General features: G+C 45.9%; 2 protein-coding genes across 3 annotated transcripts in view; one reads left to right on the top strand and one right to left on the bottom strand.

Moving 5' to 3' along the window:
- Positions 1–1,410: 1,410 nt before the first annotated feature.
- LOC310875101 (uncharacterized protein) lies at positions 1,411–7,959 on the bottom strand. 2 transcript variants are annotated; one of them, XR_014570613.1, is made up of 4 exons: positions 7,322–7,959; positions 4,934–5,234; positions 3,160–3,255; positions 1,414–2,564 (listed from the first exon to the last, which is right to left on the bottom strand). XR_014570613.1 is itself a non-coding variant. In XM_083788170.1 (3 exons), exons 1-2 carry the CDS (start codon positions 7,783–7,785, stop codon positions 4,946–4,948), a joined length of 753 nt encoding a protein of 250 aa, XP_083644296.1. In that variant the 5' UTR covers positions 7,786–7,959; the 3' UTR covers positions 1,411–3,255; positions 4,934–4,945. The 2 variants fall into 2 exon arrangements, 1 of the variants encoding a protein (XP_083644296.1); XM_083788170.1 differs by having other exon boundaries at positions 1,411–3,255.
- Positions 7,960–13,641: 5,682 nt separating this feature from the next.
- The window catches only part of rnf157 (ring finger protein 157), a 64,365-nt gene continuing 54,018 nt past the window's right edge, over positions 13,642–23,988 (top strand). The window contains exon 1 of the mRNA XM_083787626.1: positions 13,642–14,795. Within this exon, the coding sequence (XP_083643752.1) occupies positions 14,708–14,795 (88 nt within the window). The 5' untranslated portion in view covers positions 13,642–14,707. The remainder of the gene's footprint in view (positions 14,796–23,988) is intronic.

Here is a 23,988-nt window from a genome sequence, read left to right as displayed (position 1 = left end):
ACTGTGACTAATATAATATCTCTCCAGTCTAACCATCTGATGGATGTATTCATCTTCTACCCAATAGTGAAGTTTACCCTGACAACCAGCAAACCAATCACAGGCCGGTTGTCCCTTCGGGCCATGGCATCTTGGATCATCTGGCATGGAAGAGGACGTCACATCCTCGAGTTTAGACACACACCCCTTACAGTAACCCACTAGTCTAATGTCTGTGAGTGTGATCCATCTTCAGTCATGTTGCCCACCGAGTGTCCAGGGTTTATACACGAGGCACCGCTTTACAGGCTGCTAATCTCATCAGTGGGCAATCTGCTCTGCTGCCGGACATGCGTGTGCGTTCACACAGAGATATAAGGGGCCTGTGACCTGACTGTGTAAATAAAGTCAAGGCCTTGAGTTGCTGCATGCATAGATTGGGACCGATTTACTGGATTTAGGATGTTAACGATTGATGGTGTCCAAATGGACCCTTACTGACAGGTCTGCAACGCTGAGTGTACACGCATGGAACCATACGGACCCTTGAGTGTCCACACATGGAACCATACGGACCCATGAGTGTCCACACATGGAACCAAACGGACCCTTGAGTGTCCACACATGGAACCAAACAGACCCTTGAGTGTGTACACATGGAACCAAACGAACCCTTGAGTGTCCACACATGGAACCAAACAGACCCTTGAGTGTCCACACATGGAACCAAACAGACCCTTGAGTGTCCACACATGGAACCAAACAGACCCTTGAGTGTCCACACATGGAACCAACGGTGGACCTTAATTTAAAAAAAGTTGAGAGAACCACCAGGATTGTAAAGGTCACTACACACTGCTGCGTTTTTCGGATTTTGTATCGTTTGTCGATTTTCCGAAAAAATGCATCCAGTCTGCAGTCTAACAGTGGTTCTCAAACTGGTGGTCAAATATAACAAAAGGTGAAAATAGCCCATCTATAAGCTCACACATTGAGTGAGTTTATAGTATTTGAATACACATAAATGTAACTGAACTCCTACAATTCCAAGTGCTTCTCAGGGTGGGGGGGTCCCCAGTTCAAATGTGATTATTTTGTCCCAGCCTGAAAAGGTTGAGAACCACTGGTTTAACAGCCGTGAAGTCCACATACCAGTTCTGACTGTGTTGTAACAAGTGTTCCGGTTCCTGAATATTACATCCGGTTCCCCGATTCCCAACCCTATGCATGCACTAAGCAGAGCTTTGCTCACTTTTTACAGACACATGCACTTCTAAACCCATGTCTACAGCAGACAAAACACCTTAAATAACTAGTCAATCTATCTGGCAATAATCTAACATTAACAAACATATATTTTTTAATTACCATATACCGTATAAATGCAGGCATTTCTAATATCACAAAGAAACCTGACTGAACTGAGTATATAACCACACTTTCTGGACCCAAAGTTAAACATCACACACACAAAAGCCCTAACCCTACTAACACCTAAGTTCACATTATTTTCCTGGTGTTTTGTAATGATTTTGTGAAATTGTCTGTTGTACGTTTCTACAACATAGCCCATCATTATGAGGGTCAATAATTGTTGACTGTAATTTACTCATTTGTCAATGTAAAAAATAATGTTCTTGGGCCAGTAGCTACAGTAAGTGGTCTTGAAAAGTGGCACGGAGGTCCGGTGACAAAATGTCTACCCCTGTTATATACTGTAGCAGCATTCCCAAAAGTCATTAGTAAACCCACACAGGCCAAACATTTTAGCACAAAGAAATATTTTATTGGCATTCACATGAAGCTATTAGGACATCCTAGGGGGCTCACGGGGTAATGCAATACACAGATTCTTTCATTCGACATTATTTTCCAACCCTTCACCGAGTCATAACCAGACTCTACTTCAGCAGTGGACAAACCAGAGGAAAGACAGTGATGCCCAATGTATACTTTTGTCGCACACCGAAAACAGCCGATCAACAAGCTGACAACAAGTAGGACTATGGCATGTTGTGAGCTTGTAGATCGGCTATTTTCTGTGCGCAACCCAAGTATAAATCACATGTGGGGGTTGGGGTGGGAGAGCATTGATGTACGTATATAGCAGAGGTTCTCAAAGTGGGATACTTGAAGGGGTTCCAGGGGGTCCTGAGCAAGCAAAAAATAAAAGTGTTAACCTGGCTATTTAAAAGTAGCAGATATACGAGCTCACTTCGTGCCATGCTGTGAGCATGTACGTCTGCCATCTTTGAAAAATCTTGAAAATATTTGGAAAATTTGGGGGGCCAAATACAAATTTGTCATGAAAACGTTTGAGAACCACTGGCATCCAGAACATGTCGGGGGAGGGAGAGTCGTCACAACACATGAAAAGGATGGATGATCTGCCACACCTGTGATTTCTTTCTCTCTCTCTTTTCTTTTTTTTTTTTTTACAAACCGGCCAACGGCAGCGGAGGGTCGAGGCCCGGGAACAGCACCGGGCGCTCAGCACCGCAACACGCCACACCATCATCTCACCACCGCACTGCACCGCATCTTAACAGCTAACCAGCATTACTCAACCAGCTACACAACTGCGCCTAGTGCACAAAAGATAACACAAGAAAGAGGGTTAGAGTCATAGGGAAGAGCAAATTTAACCAAAGAATTACAGGAGAAGGTATGAAAAGGAAAAACAAAATGTGCTGGCCCGAAAAGATGACAAATTAAGAACTTGCTTTCTGATAATACTCTTTAGAACATTTTCCCGCTTTTCCTCACTGTACATTATCACTTCCATGTTTGCCTAGAACATTGGGACACATTTATGCACACATTTATGCAAGGCTGTGTGCACTTCCAAATGTTTTTACAATTTTCTACGACAATAACACATTTTAAATCTAATATAACCTTCCTTGATACATGCGTGTCAAAACGAGGGATTTAAACACAAGGGGAAAAACAGAATTCAACATGAATTTACTGAGCAGTACAAAGTTATATGAAATCAACTCAAAGATTAACAAAAAAGGTAGAAAAGCCTTACAAATCCTTTTCGACATGCTCGCCTCCAAACATACAATAGTACCACATATACAAGCAAGTGTACAGAATTAGCTTGGGTACGTGAAAATCAAGGTCGCATTTTTGTTCTTTCGTTTTTTTTTTACATTTTAGACCAATTCCAATAACCTTTTGGTCTGTAATCATGTGGATGTCACGTGGCGTCCACGTCCTCAAAGTTAGCCTCTTCCGGATGGCCTCTGCAAAGGCTCAAGCGTCTGAGATCTGGAAGGAAAGAACAAGACAAGGAGTTAACTTACAGCACCACAACGAGCAGTCTGACCACCTCCTGATGCTGACCTGCATGGTTACGTAGAATTACCGTGTTTGTCTAACCACCTCCTGATGCTGACCTGCATGGTTACGTAGAATTACCGTGTTTGTCTAACCACCTCCTGATGCTGACCTGCATGGTTACGTAGAATTACCGTGTTTGTCTAACCACCTCCTGATGCTGACCTGCATGGTTACGTAGAATTACCGTGTTTGTCTAACCACCTCCTGATGCTGACCTGCATGGTTACGTAGAATTACCGTGTTTGTCTAACCACCTCCTGATGCTGACCTGCATGGTTACGTAGAATTACCGTGTTTCGTTTGAACAACAATACTTTTTCCTTAGACTAAAAGCCTTTATACACATACTTCGTGGCACGCACTGAAAATAGCAGATCTGCAAGCTCAAAATACAGCCAGCTAACTTCTGTGAGCTTGTAGAGCGGATATTTTCAACATGCGACACTGTGCGCAAAGTATGAATCTGGCTAATTAAAAGGGAAACTATTTTGCAGATTGTTGGAAGGTCCATCATCTGGAATCAATACCAACTTCCTAGCAGACGTGGTTATAATGTAAGATAGAGTAGACTTCACACACTAAACCTCCCAAACGTATTATTATTATTATTATTTTTAACCCGGGCATGTATTTGGAAAAAACAAACCTTGGGTCCTCCAACTCCAATCCCCTTTGTGAGAGGCTGGCAGAAAAGCACAGACACAGGCGGGTACAGACAGAGCTCTGTGCGTCTGTGGTCCTGTGAACGTACCGTACCTCACCACCTCACACACCAACTGACAGCAACCAGCAACCGCCGGCTTCCATAGCAAACACCGTTGCCTTGGTGACCTGCTGCTCCTTAGCAACTGCCATGGCGCCCAGCAACAGGCAGGTCACATGGGCGGGTCACACACTAACTGCTCTCATACTGCCACACCCCAAACTCCTCCTCTCTTTGCAAACAGGACTCCGCAGCTTGGAGGAAAAGATTCCACATTTAGGTGAACGTTTCGAGTCAAGCAGCCACCCCCCCCCCCCCACAAATGCAGTCCCCAGTATGAATACAAAAAATGCTAATAAAAATTATGCCATTAATCCCTCCCCACCACCCATTTCCTATTTGATAAAGCAAAGCAGAAAAGAGATCCACATCCGTGTGTGTGCTCTTAAATAAAAAACAGAGGCTCTCAACTCTAGTCCTTGGGGGGTCCCTAGCACTGCCGGTCTTCCAACCTACCAGGAGTTAAATGCATTGACGTGAATGATGATCTGACGGACCCGGGCAGGCAGCATAGTAAATGCAATTAGGAAACCTGGTAGATAGAACAAAGCAGTACTATGGCTGCTAGGACTGTAGTCGATAGCCAATGTTCGCATAGACCTGGGATTGTAGGCTACATCAAACCCATCCATGACGAACCCCATTTGGTACTTGTCTTAATACATGAAACCTCGCTTCTTATCCAAAAGTTGCAGAGTCAGAATTCTGCCGCCTATGTATATGCTGCTGTCGTTGAATTTAGTGTTATCAAGACAGCAGAATAGAACTACGTGAAGAAGGAAAACAAACTACCAATAACAAAGCCTAGTGTCCTAAAAGCAGAGCCCACCCTCCCTCTTATACCGTCTGTCCAGGTTATGGCTCTGGTGCGTTGTCCTCTGGGGACTTGGGCCGGCTCCTGGACCTGGACCTGGACTTGGATTTGGAGCCCTTGTTGGAAGGCGGGGTTCGACTGCGGGACTTGGACTTGGAGCCGCCGCGGGACCTGGACCTGGAGGGGGACTTGGTCTTGCTCCTGCGGGGGCTCCTGGACTTAGACTTGGACCTGGAGTAGGACCTGGAGCGGCTGTAGCGGGAACGGCTCCGACTCCTGCTCCTGGAACGACTGCGCCTGCCACGCCCCCGACGGGGACTCGCCGAACGACTAGTGGGAGAGAGAGAGAGAGGGGGGGGGGGGGAAGGGAGAGATGAATATGAGGTCAACTACTCAGGGACAGAGACGAAATGTTTTTATAATCATCAATGGGGGGCCGAAACCGCCCGCACCCACATTAGCATTTCAATGCCTGATCTACATGTACAAGGGACAGGCAACGCGGTCCACCCCCCACCACCCCCCGTCCCGGACAGTGAGGAAAAAAGAGGTGTTAAGGTGCCAGACTTGCATGGTCAGAGCGGCGCGATTACAAAGTCAATGCAAGACGAGAATTGCGTGAACGGGCGCGGGGCGACCTGGTGCGGTAGAAACGGGACGAACAGAGGAATATATTTAGGTCCAATTCCCCCCCCCCCCCCCCCCCCACAGACTATGTCACTACTCAGGGATGTGCACACATACTAGACATCAAAGGGGGCTTCAGTTCAGCCCCTTCTCTTTTACTCAACTGTAAAAAAATGTTTTTGAAAAGATTGTTTCAGTGAGAGTGCCCTTAAGATAAGACTTGAATGCAGAACTGTCTATTGCTACTGCAGGCGGGGATTTTTGGTGTACACTTTCAGACTAAGTGCTTGACTGTACTCTGTAGGGCAGGCTACTGTTCACATTTCTGCCTAATAAAGTATTCAATCAAAGAGTAAAGTTCTTAGATTTGTGCATGCATTCTCTCATTGGGTTAGCTTTCAGCTCAGTGTGGTGGTGTGAAATGACCGTGACTCTGTCCCACACCCCAGGCCCCCTGGGGACAGTGGCCGTTACCAGTAATCCCCCAATGCAGTTATGCAGTGCAACTTGTGCAAGTCACACTCGCACAGTCACCACGTGCCCATATAGCATTATAAAACGACATTATGCGACCATTTTCAAAGTTAAATGTTTTCAAAAACAGAACACCCCATGAAAGCACAGAGCCAACATTTTAAAATGTGCTTGCTCAACATAAATACTAAATGGTGTTCCCGAGCTAAATGAATAGTTTTGTTAACCAAACGGACCCTAAAGATTTTTTAACTCTTGAGAGCACATAGCCCCTTTCGGGACCCTACGTAAAACTTTTTTGATATTTTGTTTAGTTTTACGTTGGGTCCCTGCTCGCTAGTGTATTTTCGTATGGAAATTCCTAAATGCGGATGTGGAGATTCTCTCTAAAATAGGACCCGCGGCATGTGACGCCATTATTTTCCTTGAGTTATTCTGAATTCGGTAACTTTAAGTAGCTATACATCCCGGTGCGAATATCTCCTGTGGCGCGGAAGCCGTTAAGTATTTTTAATCTTTGTTTGACCGATTTGGTCGCTTTATTTCTTCTTGTTTGTTTACCGTTTATTGTACCGCCTCCCGGTGTGCGGTTGGCTTGTGAGGCTACGTCCCTGCCTCTGATCTGCTGTGTCATAGCTATAGCGCCACTAGCTAGCCAGATAGGCGGTACAATGAGGTGTCAATAAACAAGAAGAATCCAAGCTTCCAAATCGGGCAAACATATATTAAAAATACTTAACGGCTTCCGCGCCACAGGAGATATTCGCACCGGGATGTATAGCTACTTAAAGTTACCGAATTCAGAATAACTCAAGGAAAATAATGGCGTCACATGCCGCGGGGAGGCGTTTTAACATGTAAACACGAGCCAGTAAATGTTTTAATCAGGTGGCATGGACGACGAGGAACAGGACCCAATGCACTGGGTCGAACAAATGTCAGAAACTTCAGTAGCATTTGGGTTCTGCTTGGAGGGCTAGAGAGCACACAATGGAACCAAATGGGCCCGTTTTACGCTCTCAAGAGTTAAATTATTGTTGTGAACATCTACATTATTCAATTTACACGATTAGAGAATGTAGAATAAATGTTATTCTGTATGTTATCTCTCTCCTAATGGTACCACTACCAACATCAATACAGCATGGAATTGTGGACAAAGATCTGATATATATTAATATTCTAAGTTTTGGGTCTGACTGAAAGGCTATGGTGGTCCGCTCCGTGGCTCAAATGCTGAAGGGCATTGATATGAAATGAAAAGGTTGAAAACTAAACCACTGTTGCCATGATTGATAAATGTATTATTACTGTACCTTCTGCTCCTGCGTCCCCCGCCGTAGCCGCCTCCGCCGCTGCCGCCGTACCTCCGCGGGGGCCCACCGGAGCCCCGGCTGCGGCCTCCTCCTCCGCCGCCACCGTCTCTGCCTCCACCGCCGTCTCTGCCTCCGCCGCCGTCTCTGCCTCCGCCGCTGCCGCCGTAGTGCGAGTCGGGCGGGCGGCCGTAGCGCGCCATCTGCACGCGGAGCTCGCGGCCGTCGAGCAGCGCGCCGTCCATGGCGTCCATCGCGTCCTCTGCGTCGCGCTTGTCGTGGAAGCGCACGAAGGCGAAGCCGCGCGACTCCTTGGTGTAGCGGTCCCGCGGGATGTACACGTCGCCCACGCGGCCGTACTTCTCGAACACGCGGCGCAGCGTCTCCGGCGACGTGCGGTAGGTGAGGTTGTCCACTTTGAGCGAGGTCATCCCCTCCACGTCGGGCGGCGGCCTTCCGTAGCTCATCTTTGGAGGTTTTTTGTAGTCCCCGCTTGTTCCGCGCTCTTCTCCAGACTTAAAAGTAAATCTCTGTTAAAATATGAACACAATTTGCGTCTGTGTTCTGGTTTAAAGTGTAAGAATTCGGGTAGTTTCAGAAGAGAGTGAAAACAACACCGCTCGCTTCTCTCTCGCTTCTTGTTGTGATGAAATCATTGAAATGGCGGCAGCATCAACAACTCTCCAGTGTTGCCAGGTTCTTTGGAAGAGAAACAAGCAAAGCAGCCATGTCTATGAACACAAGCCCAAAAGAAACTCTATTGCTGGTTACTTAGGTTAGGTTAGAACCCGCCGCAGTGGTGTCCAATTAGAACTTAAACCAGGATGCTTCGACTTCTGCCTTGAGCAGACCTCTATTATATATTATCCGATTATGCTTTGTCAGCATGACTGAGCCAATAAGATCTATCCATATATGGGTTCTACTTCTACCACATCAATCTGATTCAGCACTAGGTCAACCCGGACCAAATATAGGGATTGTCATGATACTAGACATGTTATAGCCTATGTCATATAACCCAACGTCCTAGTCGAATATATCCCCATATATGGAGACTAAATGTCCAATGACCAACTCTCCCAGATCCTGATAATAGAAGTGAGAGTCTTCGTACACAAACCCAAAAGAAGCGACAAGGCTAGGGGCGATTTGGTGAGCTTGTAGATCTGCTATAACAGAATAGGGATGCACCGAAAGGGAAATTCTTGGCGGAAACCGAATACCGAATATAGGAAACAGTTGGCCGAAAGCCGAATAACGAATATCCGAATATGATTAATATTATATATGTCATGGCTGTACCTTATGGCAAAATAAATGGAATATTGTGAAATGTGGAATATTTTTGATATGTTATGCATAAATATGTTTAAGGGTTCTTAAATTGGACAAATACATTAATCTGGGGGTCCTTGACCAGTCCTGGAAAGGAGCCAGCTGAGGTGGTTCGGGCATCTGGTTAGGATGCCTCTCGGGCGCCTCCCTAGGGAGGTCCTCGACGCACGTCCCACTGGGAGGAGACCCCGGGGCAGACCAAGGCGCAGTTGGAGGAAACACATCGACTCACTGGCCTGGGAACATCTCGGAATCCCCCAAGAGGAAGTCACTATATGTTGCTCTGGAGAGGGAAGTCTGGAGCACTCTGGTGGAGCTGTTGCCCCCGCGACCCGACTACGGATAAGCGGTTGAAGATGGATGGTTGGCTTGGGGTCCTTGACATGGAAATGTGTGAGAATCACTGGTTTAAACTACATTAGGATTAGGAAACAATAAGCCCGACTACACTTTAGAAACAAACCTCATCGCAACTACCAATAATTACAGGCAACTTTAGAGAAAAACAAGCCCAAAGTCGCTTATAATAAGCAGACATGGCAACACTGCAACTCTCCCTTTTTGTTTTACTCCTCCTTCCTGCTCGAGCGTTCTCTTTCCGCCCCTACTCTAGGCCTCTTCTGATTGGCTGTTTGGTTGTCCGTTAGACCTCCGCGCTCAAAGCCACACTGCCACCTAGCAGAGTGTGTGGCTCGGAGGATGGATGGATTGATCATGGAATGATTGATTGATTGATTGATTGATTGATTGATTGATTGATTGATTGATTGATTGATTGATTGATTGATTGATTGATTGATTGATTGATTGATTGATTGATTGATTGATTGAATGAATACTTTATTAACGGGTTTCAGAAAAAAGCACAGGAAAGTACAGTCCAATTCAAGGTCTGCTAAGAGGATTTAAAACCCAAAGAAATGTATTGCTTCAATTTGCTTGTTTCCATTGTGGCCTTCGTATTCAATTATTCATTGGAAGATGATTCAGTAGCCTATTTAAAAAACAATGAGAAACTTTCTCCAAACAACAACTTTATTATCTCAAAGAAAAGGATAAACGTTCTCATAATATCGTCTCTCTATTAACTTGACTAACTATTGCACTCGAGAATCTTCCACTTAATGTCCAAATGTATCTCAAATTCACAAATTGAGATACGTTTGGAACTTTGGACATTAAAGTGGAACTTTATTCAATAATCCCATGTCTAGTGTGTAATCCTCTTTAGAGCCAGTAGGTGGGTCTCGCGAGTCGCGCTGCACTGCAGTCGGCTCCATGGTTCACTCCTAGCAAGGTCACGTTCAGGAGTAGTCGATCCCATGGCCCAGAAGGTCATAGTGGTTTTCAACTCTTTTGATTAAGGTCCATAATTTGTTCAGCATTTGAGCCACGGCACGGACCACCTATTAATAATAATAATAATAAAACTTTATTTGTATAGCACCTTTCATGACATGATGAAATGCAGCTCAAAGTGCTTTACAGAACAATGGAGAATAAAAGAAAAGCAAGGCGACATTTAAATTTAGCCTCTCAGACCCAAAACAAAAAATATATTTTGTTATCCTTGGGTAAGATTTTGTCCACAATTCCATATTGATGTTGGTACCATTAGGAGAGATAACAGGCAAACGTTGATCAAAATAACAATTATTCTACATTCTGTAATTGTAGGCCTACGTGTAGACTTCCTGTAAATTAATTAAAGACGATATTTAACAATAACTTAACTCCTGAGAGCGTAAAATGAAACCAAATGGATCCTTATACGGGTCCATTTGGCATCATGCTACGCTCTCAAGAGTTAAAGCTCTATAAGGGGTCCATCTACCAACTCTCCATTTAGCTGGGGACCACCTGGAACCCCCTCAAGGACCACTGGTGGTCCCCAGACCACTGGTTGAGAACCACTGTCCTATAGTGTTGATGATTTATTGTATGTTATTGTATGTCTTGTTGAATTGAACACATATAGGACCAATCACAATGGAAACAAGCATTGGAATCGGGATCATTGTATAATCACTGTAGCCTACAGCCTTCACATTTTCATGAAATTGTTCTGTTTGTATTTTCGAGGGGCGCTAGCCCCTCCTATATATATATAAAATTTACGTCATCTTGTCCCTAGCCTCGATACCCAGGCTTTCATTTCGTCTGTGCGAAAAATGAAAGCCTGGATTTACGCATGGGCTGCACTGGTCTAAAAGTGGGATCGCTCCAAATGACGTGACGTCAGGGCTCTGAGCGGTGTGCACCCCTCAAAATAACACAGTGAGGAAATCATTACCAGTGGAATTCAAACGAGGCTATGCGAGGAAAACAAGGAGAATGGCTGAAGAACCCACCACACCGTCTAAGAAAGAAACCAACGTGTGCCGACTCTGTGGAAATAACTTTGACAGTCTGTTAGAATGGTATACTCCAGCAACCAGTGGTTTCTGCTTCTGGTCGACACAATAACGAGAGAGCACTCCTAGCCCTATACCAAAGGGGCCCCTGAACTCCACTGGTCGCTTGGCCTTTTCCTTTAGGGCCCCCACCCTATGGAATGCTCCTGGCCCTACCAAAGGGGCCCCTGAACTCCACTGGTCGCTTAGCCTTTTCCTTTAGGGCCCCCACCCTATGGAATGCTCCTATAGCCCTATACCAAAGGGGCCCCTGAACTCCACTGGTCGCTTGGCCTTTTCCTTTAGGGCCCCCACCCTATGGAATGCTCCTAGCCCTATACCAAAGGGGCCCCTGAACTCCACTGGTCGCTGGGCCTTTTCCTTTAGGGCCCCCACCCTATGGAATGCTCCTAGCCCTACCAAAGGGGCCCCTGAACTCCACTGGTCGCTGGGCCTTTTCCTTTAGGGCCCACACCCTATGGAATGCTCCTAGCCCTACCAAAGGGGCCCCTGAACTCCACTGGTCGCTTGGCCTTTTCCTTTAGGGCCCCCACCCTATGGAATGCTCCTGGCCCTATACCAAAGGGGCCCCTGAACTCCACTGGTCGCTGGGCCTTTTCCTTTAGGGCCCCCACCCTATGGAATGCTCCTGGCCCTACCAAAGGGGCCCCTGAACTCCACTGGTCGCTTGGCCTTTTCCTTTAGGGCCCCCACCCTATGGAATGCTCCTATAGCCCTATACCAAAGGGGCCCCTGAACTCCACTGGTCGCTGGGCCTTTTCCTTTAGGGCCCCCACCCTATGGAATGCTCCTGGCCCTACCAAAGGGGCCCCTGAACTCCACTGGTCGCTTGGCCTTTTCCTTTAGGGCCCACACCCTATGGAATGCTCCTAGCCCTATACCAAAGGGGCCCCTGAACTCCACTGGTCGCTGGGCCTTTTCCTTTAGGGCCCACACCCTATGGAATGCTCCTGGCCCTACCAAAGGGGCCCCTGAACTCCACTGGTCGCTGGGCCTTTTCCTTTAGGGCCCCCACCCTATGGAATGCTCCTGGCCCTACCAAAGGGGCCCCTGAACTCCACTGGTCGCTTAGCCTTTTCCTTTAGGGCCCCCACCCTATGGAATGCTCCTAGCCCTATACCAAAGGGGCCCCTGAACTCCACTGGTCGCTTAGCCTTTTCCTTTAGGGCCCCCACCCTATGGAATGCTCCTATAGCCCTATACCAAAGGGGCCCCTGAACTCCACTGGTCGCTGGGCCTTTTCCTTTAGTGCCCCCACCCTATGGAATGCTCCTATAGCCCTATACCAAAGGGGCCCCTGAACTCCACTGGTCGCTTGGCCTTTTCCTTTAGGGCCCCCACCCTATGGAATGCTCCTGGCCCTACCAAAGGGGCCCCTGAACTCCACTGGTCGCTTGGCCTTTTCCTTTAGGGCCCCCACCCTATGGAATGCTCCTGGCCCTACCAAAGGGGCCCCTGAACTCCACTGGTCGCTTGGCCTTTTCCTTTAGGGCCCACACCCTATGGAATTCTCTGCCCCTGGAAACCAGGCTCGCTGAGTCGGTTCCACATTTTAAATCTTAAAAATCCTAATTTCTCCTGGTTGTGTTCTATTGATTGTTTACTCTGCCTTAGCTTCCTGTTTCTACCATTCTGTACGGAATTGATTGCCTGTATTATTATTGTTTGCTTTCCCTTGTGTGCTGTTTACTTTTGCTGTTTCCTTTTGTAAAGCACTTTGTAACCGTTGTTTTGAAAGGTGCTATATAAAAGCTTTATTATTATTAATGTAACTAAAGACAAAGCTTCAGACCTCCCAAAACAAACACGATTCCCTTGGATCACTGGCTTCCTTCAAAACAGGTCTGAGAATCCATCTTTCAGGAGGCCAAAGGGGGAGGTAAGCAAAGCAAAGCAAAGGTACTATGTTTACCCCAGGGTAACTGGACTAAGGAAAGGAAAGGTACTATGTTTACCCCAGGGTAACTGGACTAAGATCAAGAACGTGAGCTTAGAACTTGTGTTGATGATATTGTATGTTGGTGTTATGCTACTGTATGTTGATGAATTCAATGCATAGGACCACAATGGAAACAATTAAGTTCCCAGGACTTTTTTGTGTTGTCCTTTTTAGCTCAAATGTCTTACTATGGCTACCATACTGTTAAACGACTAATAACGTATTCAATAAATCAATCAATCAATCATGTGAATCACTTGACTTGTATTGAATGAACTGTACAAATAATGAGCAGCCAGTTGCCCTGACAACAGGCAACAGTTGACAACAGTCAGTGAGACCATGCACCCAATCACAGCGAGGCAACAGTCAGATCATCATCATGCATCCTTCTGGGCCATGGCATCTAATAAATCCCAACCTCTCGCGAGCTTTTAACAGTCTATGCTCGCGAGAAACAAAGAGTCGTTTGTCTGAACCTGAACCAAAAAAAACAAAAAACATCCAACAGCACAGATCTACAAGGCGTAGCAGTGGGGGAACAGATTAGATAGCGCTATCTATACCTGCTGCAACAAGCTGCAATTGAGTGTCAAGCTTTTGTAGATCGGCGTTATCTTTTTGGCTCCTCTTTGGGTCGAGGTTCGGAGCGACACCGGGTCGTACTGCGGTCCGCGGACCACCACACCACACGCACGGACGACGGGACCAGACACACACACACACACACACACACACACACACACACACACACACACACACACACACACACACACACACACACACACACACACACACACACACACACGGCTTTATATAGGAAGCCTCTTCGTTTATAGTTCCAGCCAGGAGGAGGACTGCGCAAAACCTACCCACACGGTCCACTCCACACACACACACACACACACACAGCAGGGATTTATAGCCGACGACGTCATGAATGCTGGGGGAGAGAGACATATAGATATCAGAAACTGACAGTCAGTCAGGCTATAGGCAGCATCCCGAACTGGACGCAATTTTAAACTGCTTCGATCACGTGCTATTTTGCTAGATATTAATGCTTTAGCAAGCATCATAAGAAGACGAATACAGCATTTATCGATCATCATCGGCCACGGAGAGAGAGAGAGAGAGAGAGAGATGCGGCTTGCTTTATGCCACAGCAGACAGTCGACGCATCATCCTCATCCTCATCATCATCAGTAGATTAAAAACTACTACTTGGGGAAACTGTCGCGTTCTTTTTTAATCCGCAGCCATCAGAAGAACAACACCAAAGGATATTATTGTCTATAGTCTCCTTATTATTGTCTAGATGGTGTTCTTGTCTTTTTCTTTTCATAAGAGCAAACAACACAACGACAAGCTGATGATCTGACCACAAGCACGTTCACAAGAAGAAGAAGAAGGGCCTTGTTGTGTGTGTGTGTGTGTATAGTGTGTGTGTGTGTGTGTGCTACAACAACAACGCACGAAGTGGGATTATAAATGAGAATGCCTAGTACTGAGGGGACGTTGTTCAGTTGAACATGCAGGGCAACAACGGCGACACCAATGCACAGTGTTATGTTCTGTCCTAGGAGGGATCATTCCGTTGGTGCTTTTTTAAAGTCATCATTATCGTCGTCGTCGTTATTATTATTATTGTTGTTGTTATTATTTTGTAATTGCTGACGATCGACGTCTCTGCTGGAAATGGGCGCTCTGACCAGCAGGCAGAACGTCGGCGTGGAAGAGGTGGATATCCCGTCCAACTCCGTCTACCGCTATCCACCCAAATCTGGTGAGTGTGTGGGCTACACACACACACACACACACACACACACACACACACACACACACACACACACACACACACACACACACACACACACACACACACACACACACACACACACACACACACACACACACACACACACACACACACACACACACACACACACAGTCACACACACACACACACACACACAGTCACACACACACTGTCAGTCTGTGTCTGTCACTGACTGACTGACTGAGCAGCAGGTCATGAATATGTCACTAGACAGACAGACATCACGACACGCACGCACGCACACACACACACACACACACACACACACACACACACACACACACACACACACACACACACACACACACACACACACACACACACACACAAACACACACACACTCTGTACTGGGACATATCATGGCATTTAAATCGCTGGTTTCCACTGTGGGGTCAGGTCAGGGTCTAACCAGAGTTGGACCCTCCATATTCTAGGGTCTGTCTGCAGCGTGACTCTGACTCTGAGAGAGAGTGTAGCCTAGCTGCCTATGCTAGTACTGCATCAATACACACATGAACACATAACAGGACATAACAACACAACATAACAGCACAACATAACAGGACAACAACAATAACATAACAACACAACATAACAGGACTTCACAGTTGGAGATCAGGGTCTAATGTCTGTGGCCTAAAAATGTATGTCCATCTGGGGCTCCCTCCATAGGCGGCGGGTGCATAAGGCTAGGGAAGGCTTAGCCTTCCCAAAAATTATGCTGGGTATTTTTTTTATATATATAATATATGTGCGCAGCATTATAGAAGGTGTCAGAACTCAGCAGCGCCAGTGCCCGCACGGTTCACAGTTCACACCACTGCAGCAACACTGGCACGTTCAGTGGAGTGACTGCTGTCTCTGTGCCGTCTGTGGAGAGCTATGAGCCGCGACTCCCGGAGGGGCAGCAACACGCCAACACCGCCGGGTAATCTACACTGTCACTGACTGACTGACTCGAGACTTGAGAAAAAGACGTCCAAAAGTCGTTGTCTGTGTATAGGCTAATTCATTGGTAAAAGTATGCTAAATAACTCATTTTTAGACCATCTGGGAAATAAATAAATAAATAAATCCGCGGCGGCGGCCTCGCTCCGCTCGGCCGCGAGAATCCCCCCCCAACGCAATTCTATAGCCTACCCAAAGGTAAAACGCACCCGCCGCCTATGGCTCCCTCCCTGAAATGAGACGGGAAGACAAACTTAAAACATCATCGTCATAGTGACATCATTGTGATGACAGGACATTGTCTGGTGGTGTGAGACTGAGTAGACACGTACTTACTGTACCTACAGAGAGAGAGAGAGAGAGAGAGGGGCTCCACACAGGCACTGACACACTACTAATGTATACCCATTGGTTCTCAAAGTGGGCTCCCCCATGGCATGCAGGCCAGGGGTACTTGAGGGGGTTCCGGGGAGGGAACCCAGGTCCGGGGCGTTTTGTTTTTGGCTATTCGACGCATCGTGAACTTGTAGATCTGTTGGGGGGGGGGGGGGGGGGGTCTGCAGCCAAATACTGCAGCAGCAGACCCCCAGCATTTGGGGCTCCTCGACATGAACATGTTTGAGAATCACTGCATCTTCTCCGCTCCATCTCTGATATTGTAGCAGTCCGGTCTCCAGAATCACTGCATCTTCTCCGCTCCATCTCTGATATTGTAGCAGTCCAGTCTCCAGAAGCTGATTTTCGCTCCATCTCTGATATTGTAGCAGTCCGGTCTCCAGAAGCTGATTTTTATATCAAGGAATGTATTAACCAGTTTGCTATAGTTACACAACTGTGGCATGTAGAAATAGTGAAAATAACAACAAGATCTACAGATCGGATGTTGTAAATTGTAAATAAAAAAAAAGAAAATAAATCATGCTCAAAATAGGGATAGATTATTGATAGATTATTTATTTCACAAAACTATTGATTATTGACGATTTATTGTAACCAATTCAATCGATTGGTTTGTTTAACTGGCGGGCTCCCCCGTGTCGATAGCAATTAGGTTGACTGGTAGCCTTGTCCTGAGCAGTGTGTTGCACCCATTACTGCCCTGTCAGCACGGCCATCAATCTGTTTTATGTTCCTAGTGGAGTGGTCTGAGATGGGATGGGAAGTGTCCTTAATGGACCCTCTCACAGAGCGTGTACCGTAAAACACAGCTGAGGTAATAATAATAATAACATTGTTTCTGGGCAGTGTTGTTTCTGGCAGCAAATTTTGATTAGAGTTTTTAGTCATATATAGTCTCTTCTCTTCAATAGTTTTCATTTAGTTTCAGTCACATTTTAGTCACCTGGAATGTTTTAGTGTCTAGTTTTAGTCGACTAAATGTCATTGGATTTTAGTCGACTAAATCTACAGTTGATTTAGTCAACTAAAATGTGTTTTTGGCGGGCCTTGATGCCGTCGTAATGGCTGTTTTTACACCTGCTGAAAATAGCCCGATCTACAAGCTGAAAAATAAACATGTCATCCCGGCCATTTCACTCATATTATGGATATGCAGAATCAACTGACTGAGAGGAAAAGCTATTGTTACTGCTACTGAATTAGTGAAATTCTCGCTAGAAACAGACTGTATTATATATATATGAGTGACTGACTGTCGCGAACGATACAGAGACGCCTCCATGACAATAACGCAGAGACAGCTTGTTTATTTTTGGACCACAATATGAAACTATTTTAAGCTGACCACATGTTATTCTATATTATTACTTCCGTGAACCAGGCAAGACCAGGGTTTGAGCGAGTGACGTCAGGACTTTGGAGCTCGTATTAATGATAAGAATACCTCTCGGTTGGTACTATACCACTCCCCCATCACAACAACCGTTGACTTGTGGTGTCGACAGTTGTCATTATTCTATAAGTAGATGTCTCGCTGTGGAACAATACAGTATCATCCTTATTATCAGAGACGATTCCTCTCTGGCAGTTCATAGCATTGTCTTATGTCGTATTAAGACATTACTGCATCGGGGGGTATAGGTGGTCCCGATCCCATCACGTGATCGCATATCTGGGCCGATCTCGCCCTTTTCCTAATGATCGGAAATCGGATCGGGAGCAAAACAATAACGTGATCGATCGGGACATCCCCTAGTATCAACATTATCTCCATATTAGGCTTCATCCACACCTACATAAACTTAGCTTTTTCGTTTTCGTTTTCGTTTTTTTAAATCTCTCTGTCCATACGACACGTTTTTTTAATCTCTGTCCATATGACCAATGGCAAGACCCATGCAAAACTCTGGCGGAGTTTAAAAAAAATACACTGTGGCAGGAGTTTTCCAAAAGATGCGTTTATATGGACCAAAAACGCGTTTGCGTGTGGGCGACCCCCCCAAAACGCATATAAAAACCTACGTTTATCCGTTTACCCGGATACGTGTGGACAAGGCCTTAGACTGGATATTGTCTTGCAGAGATTAAAATAGGTGCATTTTGCATCCCAAAATGCAGTTTATAGTTAAGGGACGCAATAAAACAACAACCTCTGCATCCACGTGATGCACTACTGTTCTTTATTCTAGTTTTTTTTGCTAGCTTTATTTATAATCATTTCTTCTTCTGTTTTCTACATGAATATAACCACATTATAACCAAAATGCAATGGGAGTTAAATGCTGCAATTTGTAAAAAAAAAAAGCAAAATATGACTCCTTTCGTTGTTGAAGTGGGACTCATAAAATGTCCCTTTGGGACTCATCTAAAAGACCATCCCTGCATCCTGGTACTCATTACATTGAAAACCTATTTACATCACTGTGTCTGTGATTTTGGATATTGTACTATATGGCGATATGGATAGGAATGTAGGACATTGCAGCTTGCCTTCATCTGGTGGTTGGATAAAAGGGAAACAAAAGTAAATTATCCACAGATCCGTGCAGTTAGAGGTAAAAACACTTTTCAGCCAGTTATAGCGCCACCTTGAGGCTGAGTTGAAATTGTTCATGTGGCATTTCGTCCTCGGCCTAGTGGGAATGTGCGTGCACAATTTCACGGAAATCACACGATGTGTTCATGATTTGCAGCATTTTGTTTGAAACTGAGCACTCCTGTGAACTTTGGAAGCCAATCTTAACCAATCAGGATGGAGTCTGAGAAATCTGAAAGACCGGTTTCGTTGAATGGCTCTAGAGAGACTGTGTACCAATTTGCGTGATGTTTGGACAAAATCTGTAGGTGTACTGTGCAAAAACTTGTTTTGAACAAAGCGGCCTCCTGGTGGCGCTATAACAGGCCGTTCTGGAAAGTTTGGGGCAGAGGTTCATCGTTGGCATCCAGGGAGTGTGTGTGCAAAATATGGCATCGACCGGGTTAACGGTGGCCGAGATTAGCTGCTCACGGACACACGGACGGACGGACGGAGTGCAAAATATACTCTCCCCCCATGCCTTCGGCCTGGTGGAGACAAATATATATATATTAGATCGGGAAAAGAATCGGAACGGGAGGAGGAAAAAAAAACCTGATCTAGTGCCGAGTCTGCTCTTGCTCAGCAGCATCAAACCGAATCATGTGCAGGATATTCTCTTCATTCTAAGATCATATATAATAGTCGTTTATAATATATAATAAATGTTTCATTAACCCATTCTGACCGGGCACCCATTTTGGTGTCGGCATCATGTTATGCTTTAGCTATTGAAAAATAGCAGATCTACAAGCTCATATCGCGCCACCGAGTGGCGCGATACGAGCTTGTAGGTCTGCTATTTTTGAAAAATCGAAGAGCGACTGACATTTTTAGAATCTGATCTCAGTTCAGAATGGGTTCATCAGACCAGTGTGTGTCCAGCGGAAACCTCGTATGAATCTGATCTCAGGTCAGAATGGGTTAAGGCCCCCCCCCCTTCACCTCGTCTCAGCCTGCCTGACCCAAGGCACTGCCCCTAAAATGCCCACCCCCCCCCCCTGAAAGGATGTGTCAGCAATTTCCCCTCGAACCGTGCAGTCACTCTGTAAGTCTGTAGGCTACTGTGTGTGTGTGTGTGTGCGTGTCTGTGTGCGTGTCTGTGTGCGTGTGCGTGTGCCTGTGTGTGTGTGTGTGTGTGTGTCTGTGTGTGTGTGTGTGTGTGTGCGTGCGTGTGTGTGTGCGCGGACATGGCAGCACATACAGTACTGTCATCACAGCAAGGTGTCCAGTTCACTGCCCTGTTTGGACTGGTGACATAACACCGTGCTCTAACTAACCACAGGCATGCCCTTTACGCTCACACCCACACCCCGTACGTTCCACCTTTGTTTTATGTTTTCCGGGTACTAGTATGTTCCCCACTTACCTTAGGGTTAGGGCTATAGGCATAGTGTTTGTGAGGTTAGGGTTAAGGTTAGGTTTAGGCACAGTTTTGGTGAAGTTAAAGGTTAGTTTATTGTGCCTGCACCTGGGCGACGCACCAACGGAAGAGCGAGTCCCCCGACTCCCTTCACGACACACGATTCATCTGATCGAATTATGAATCAAAATAGATAAATAAATACAAGATCAGTTAGAAAAAGCATGTTCGTTTGATAACAACCGCTCCTATACACGACACGTTAAAATCCTGATTGAGAGAATAGAAATGGAACACATTTGGGCACAAACGGTGCAAACTGTGGTTCCATTTTGGGTACTCGATGGATGCTGATGTCACCCGAGGAGAAAATAAGGAAGGAGAGGTGGTCGGATAGGAAGGACAGGGCTGGCTGGCATTAAAGTGTTGGCCCTTAAAGGCTGTATTGTGCTGGTGAAACTGATCCGTCCGTCAGCCCTGGTTCCTGTCGCTGCGTTGGATCTGGTGACACAGAGCCAGGGCTCAACTCACCTGTCGGACACCAGCTGTAAGTAATAACAGGGTGACGAAGGGTGGGAGCCCCGTCTTTGAGCTCGCTATAGTGTCGTCTGCCTCGTCGTGTCACATCATGTGTCTAACCAGAGACGAAATGTTTTTATAGTCGTCATTGCGAACGCAGTGAGCCACTTACTATGACAGCAGGGGCTGAGTGTCTGTGTGTGTGTGTGTCACGCTGTGTGGTGTCACGCTGTTACACCACCGGCCCGCCACCAGAGGGCGCAGCTGTGGCACGCACGCACGCACGCACACACACACACACACACACACACACACACACACAGGGCGCAGCTGTAGCACACACACACACAACCACACACACACGAGCTGCGTTCGCTTCACGCGTTTGCGCGTCTTACTTGTGTACTGTATGATGGTTTTGGGTGTGACGGTCGGTAACTGTCATTTCCCAACCGTTTCGGACGTGGGGCGGCTCGCCGGAAACCGCCCCAGCCCCACCACTTACTTCACACGGGTGTGATTTTAACCCATTCTGACCTGAGATCAGATTCATACGAGGTTTCCGCCGGACACACTGTGTCTGATTAACCCATTCTGACCTGAGATCAGATTCTAAAAATGTCAGTCGTTCTTCGATTCTTTTCAAAAATAGCAGACCTACAAGCTCGTATCGCGCCACTCGGTGGCGCGATATGAGCTTGTAGATCTGCTATTTTTCCATAGCTAAAGCATAACATGATGCTGACACCAAAAGGGGTGCCCGCCCAGAATGGGTTAAGATATCTTTTTGCCTTTATTGATAAGTTGTACACTAGATAGACAGGAAACGGGGAGAGACGAGGGGGAAGACACACAGCAAAGTTATCGTCGTTATCGGGACTCGAACCCACGACACACTGTCATGCTGTGTTACCAGCCAACGTGCCTGGACCGCTAAGCCAGCCCAGGCCAAGTACATAATATTTATTTACCGTATGTACACACATATATGTGTGCTGCAGTCCCTGGCCTATATCATTCATCACAGCTTAAAACTGTGTTTTGAGTCGGATGCATGATTTGACACATGATCGGATTTCCTACTTTCTGTCTGTGCGCGTTTGACTTTTTTAATCGTAATGAGCTGATCTGCAAGCTTGCTGGAGCCTGTGGCTATTTTCGGTGAAGCGATTTGGCGCAAAGCGTATGATAATGCATTATAAATGTATTATATAAATCCGACCTTATTATACAGTCTCACTGTTACTTTTCAAATTGAGATGATTACAAATCAGATTGGCATCATCATGTGTGGCAGACCAGCTCGTGTACCAGAGAGATGGAATCTAGAATGCTGAGTTTGTAACTCTATGGTTGAAGTTCTATTCCCTTACTGTATGTACTGTATGTAACTGTATGGTTGAAGTTATGAATACAAGAAGACTCACCCCGTTTCTGTTTTCCTCCCAGAACTTTCCCCAGTGAGGGGTGGGAGAGGCTGGACAGCAGATGGCTGGATTTTGAATTTCTCTAACTATAAACTTTCATGACAGCAGACAGCCTAAGTACAAATATAATTTATGAAAAGCTACTACAGTGAAGTCTGTTCACAGAAGTTGTTGTAGGATATGTGGGGATTATCTGACGAGGTACCATTTGAGGGGGCAAAACCTTACATATACTAAATAATACTAAATTGTTTATAAGGTCAATATAAGTAATATAATATAGCCTTTCCACAGGAGTATCTTTTTATATTTTTCCAAAAAGAATACAAACAGCCAATAGCATATTACAAAGTTATCCCCCTCACTGGGGAAAATTCCGGGAGGAAAAACGGGCACGCACCGGGGTGAGTCTTCTTGTTACCGAAGTTATTCCCTTGTTCACTGGCCCGTTATTACAGTCTCAGGAGGATAATGGCCGACACCGTGATTACGCCCTGGTTTTATTTCCTGCTGTTGTCATCAACGCCTCGGTCTCCTCGGTTGAACAAGAATGCAGTCCTTTACGTCAATAACGGACCCGCCCGGTAGTCAGTTGGTACTTGGGGGGTCATTAAATGCTTTTGTTTCAGCTTAACGTGGGTGGGGGTTGTTCCTCAGGCCCTAACCACGCCAATTTAACTAAAGACATGTCACACCAATGCAACTCCCCTTGCTACTGCCTTTGGGGTTAGTGGTTTCATGCAACTACTAGTCAGTCGCAACCGTTTAGTTGCGAGGAGTTGCATGGCGAGTAATCATTGGTGCAGTTTGGGCCTTACTCAATATAAGTCTCTGCTGTGTAACGATTCAATGATATAGATACAATGTTTAAAACTGTAAATAAATAAAAAAAGATTGAGGAACAAAATAGGATGACACAAAAGGCCCTTGATTGATTGATTTCCTTAAAGGTTACGTTAACGGTAAACCCACTAAAACCTGGGAAAGCATCCGTATCATTTTTAGATTTTAACCACTTTAAGTTTGTAAATACATCAAGAATGCGATTTATAATCTAATCATTTTAATGGATGATGCCTTGTCCTGGAAGAGAGGTCGTCAGGCGGTCTCCAACCTTCTGGTCACATTCTCACCTAACACTTCGGTAGACTCGATGCGAATGGGCGGATAAATTAGGATTCTTGCATTATTTAATTTGTTGCGGTTTGCCTTCACACTGGCTGTGTCAAGCGCAGCAAGGAAACGTAGCAGGGAATTATATCAATGTGTTCAATTCATAAAATACACAGTGGAAGCTACAGTGTTAAAAAATATACTTTGAGTAATAGTTAGGACTTTTGATGTAAAGTGAGGTGTGTGTGTGTGTGTGTGTGTGTGTGTGCGTGTGCGTGTGCGTGTGCGTGTGTGCGTCAGCCACTGTTCTTGTGGGCACAGCGGAGATGAAGAAAGTCTCCACTCGTCTTAAGTTCTAGTCGACGCAAAACAACACTGTAAACCATTCGGCGCAGCCTGACAACCTCAGTATTGATTGTCTACACCTGGCCTCCAGGACACCAGGCTCCATGGAGCGGTCTGCAGACCAGGCAATAAATCCATAGTTGCAGCAGCAAAGCAGCAAAGCAGCAAAGCAGTGCTATCTGAGTCTCAGACTCATTGTGCAGCGTTTGCAGTATTTCTCCCCCAGATCTTTGTTATAGCTGAACAACACCTCTCTGTCTGTCAGGTTAACTAACCATACAGGAGCAGGTGGTCTCAAAAACATCGAGGAAAGCTGACGGAGAGAGAAACAATAAAGGAGAACTCCTTAGACAGAGTATATATTAACCCATGTAGGCCTGACGTCGAATTTTATAAAATGTCTTTCTGTTCATGTTTCATGTTTCTGTATCAGTGGTTCGCAATATTTC

This window comes from Protomyctophum parallelum (genome assembly GCF_964188405.1).
Source record: "Protomyctophum parallelum genome assembly, chromosome: 17".
Classification (NCBI taxonomy): Eukaryota; Metazoa; Chordata; class Actinopteri; order Myctophiformes; family Myctophidae; genus Protomyctophum; species Protomyctophum parallelum.
Note: the sequence above shows the minus strand (reverse complement) of the source record. Positions and strands in the feature narration are given on the sequence as shown.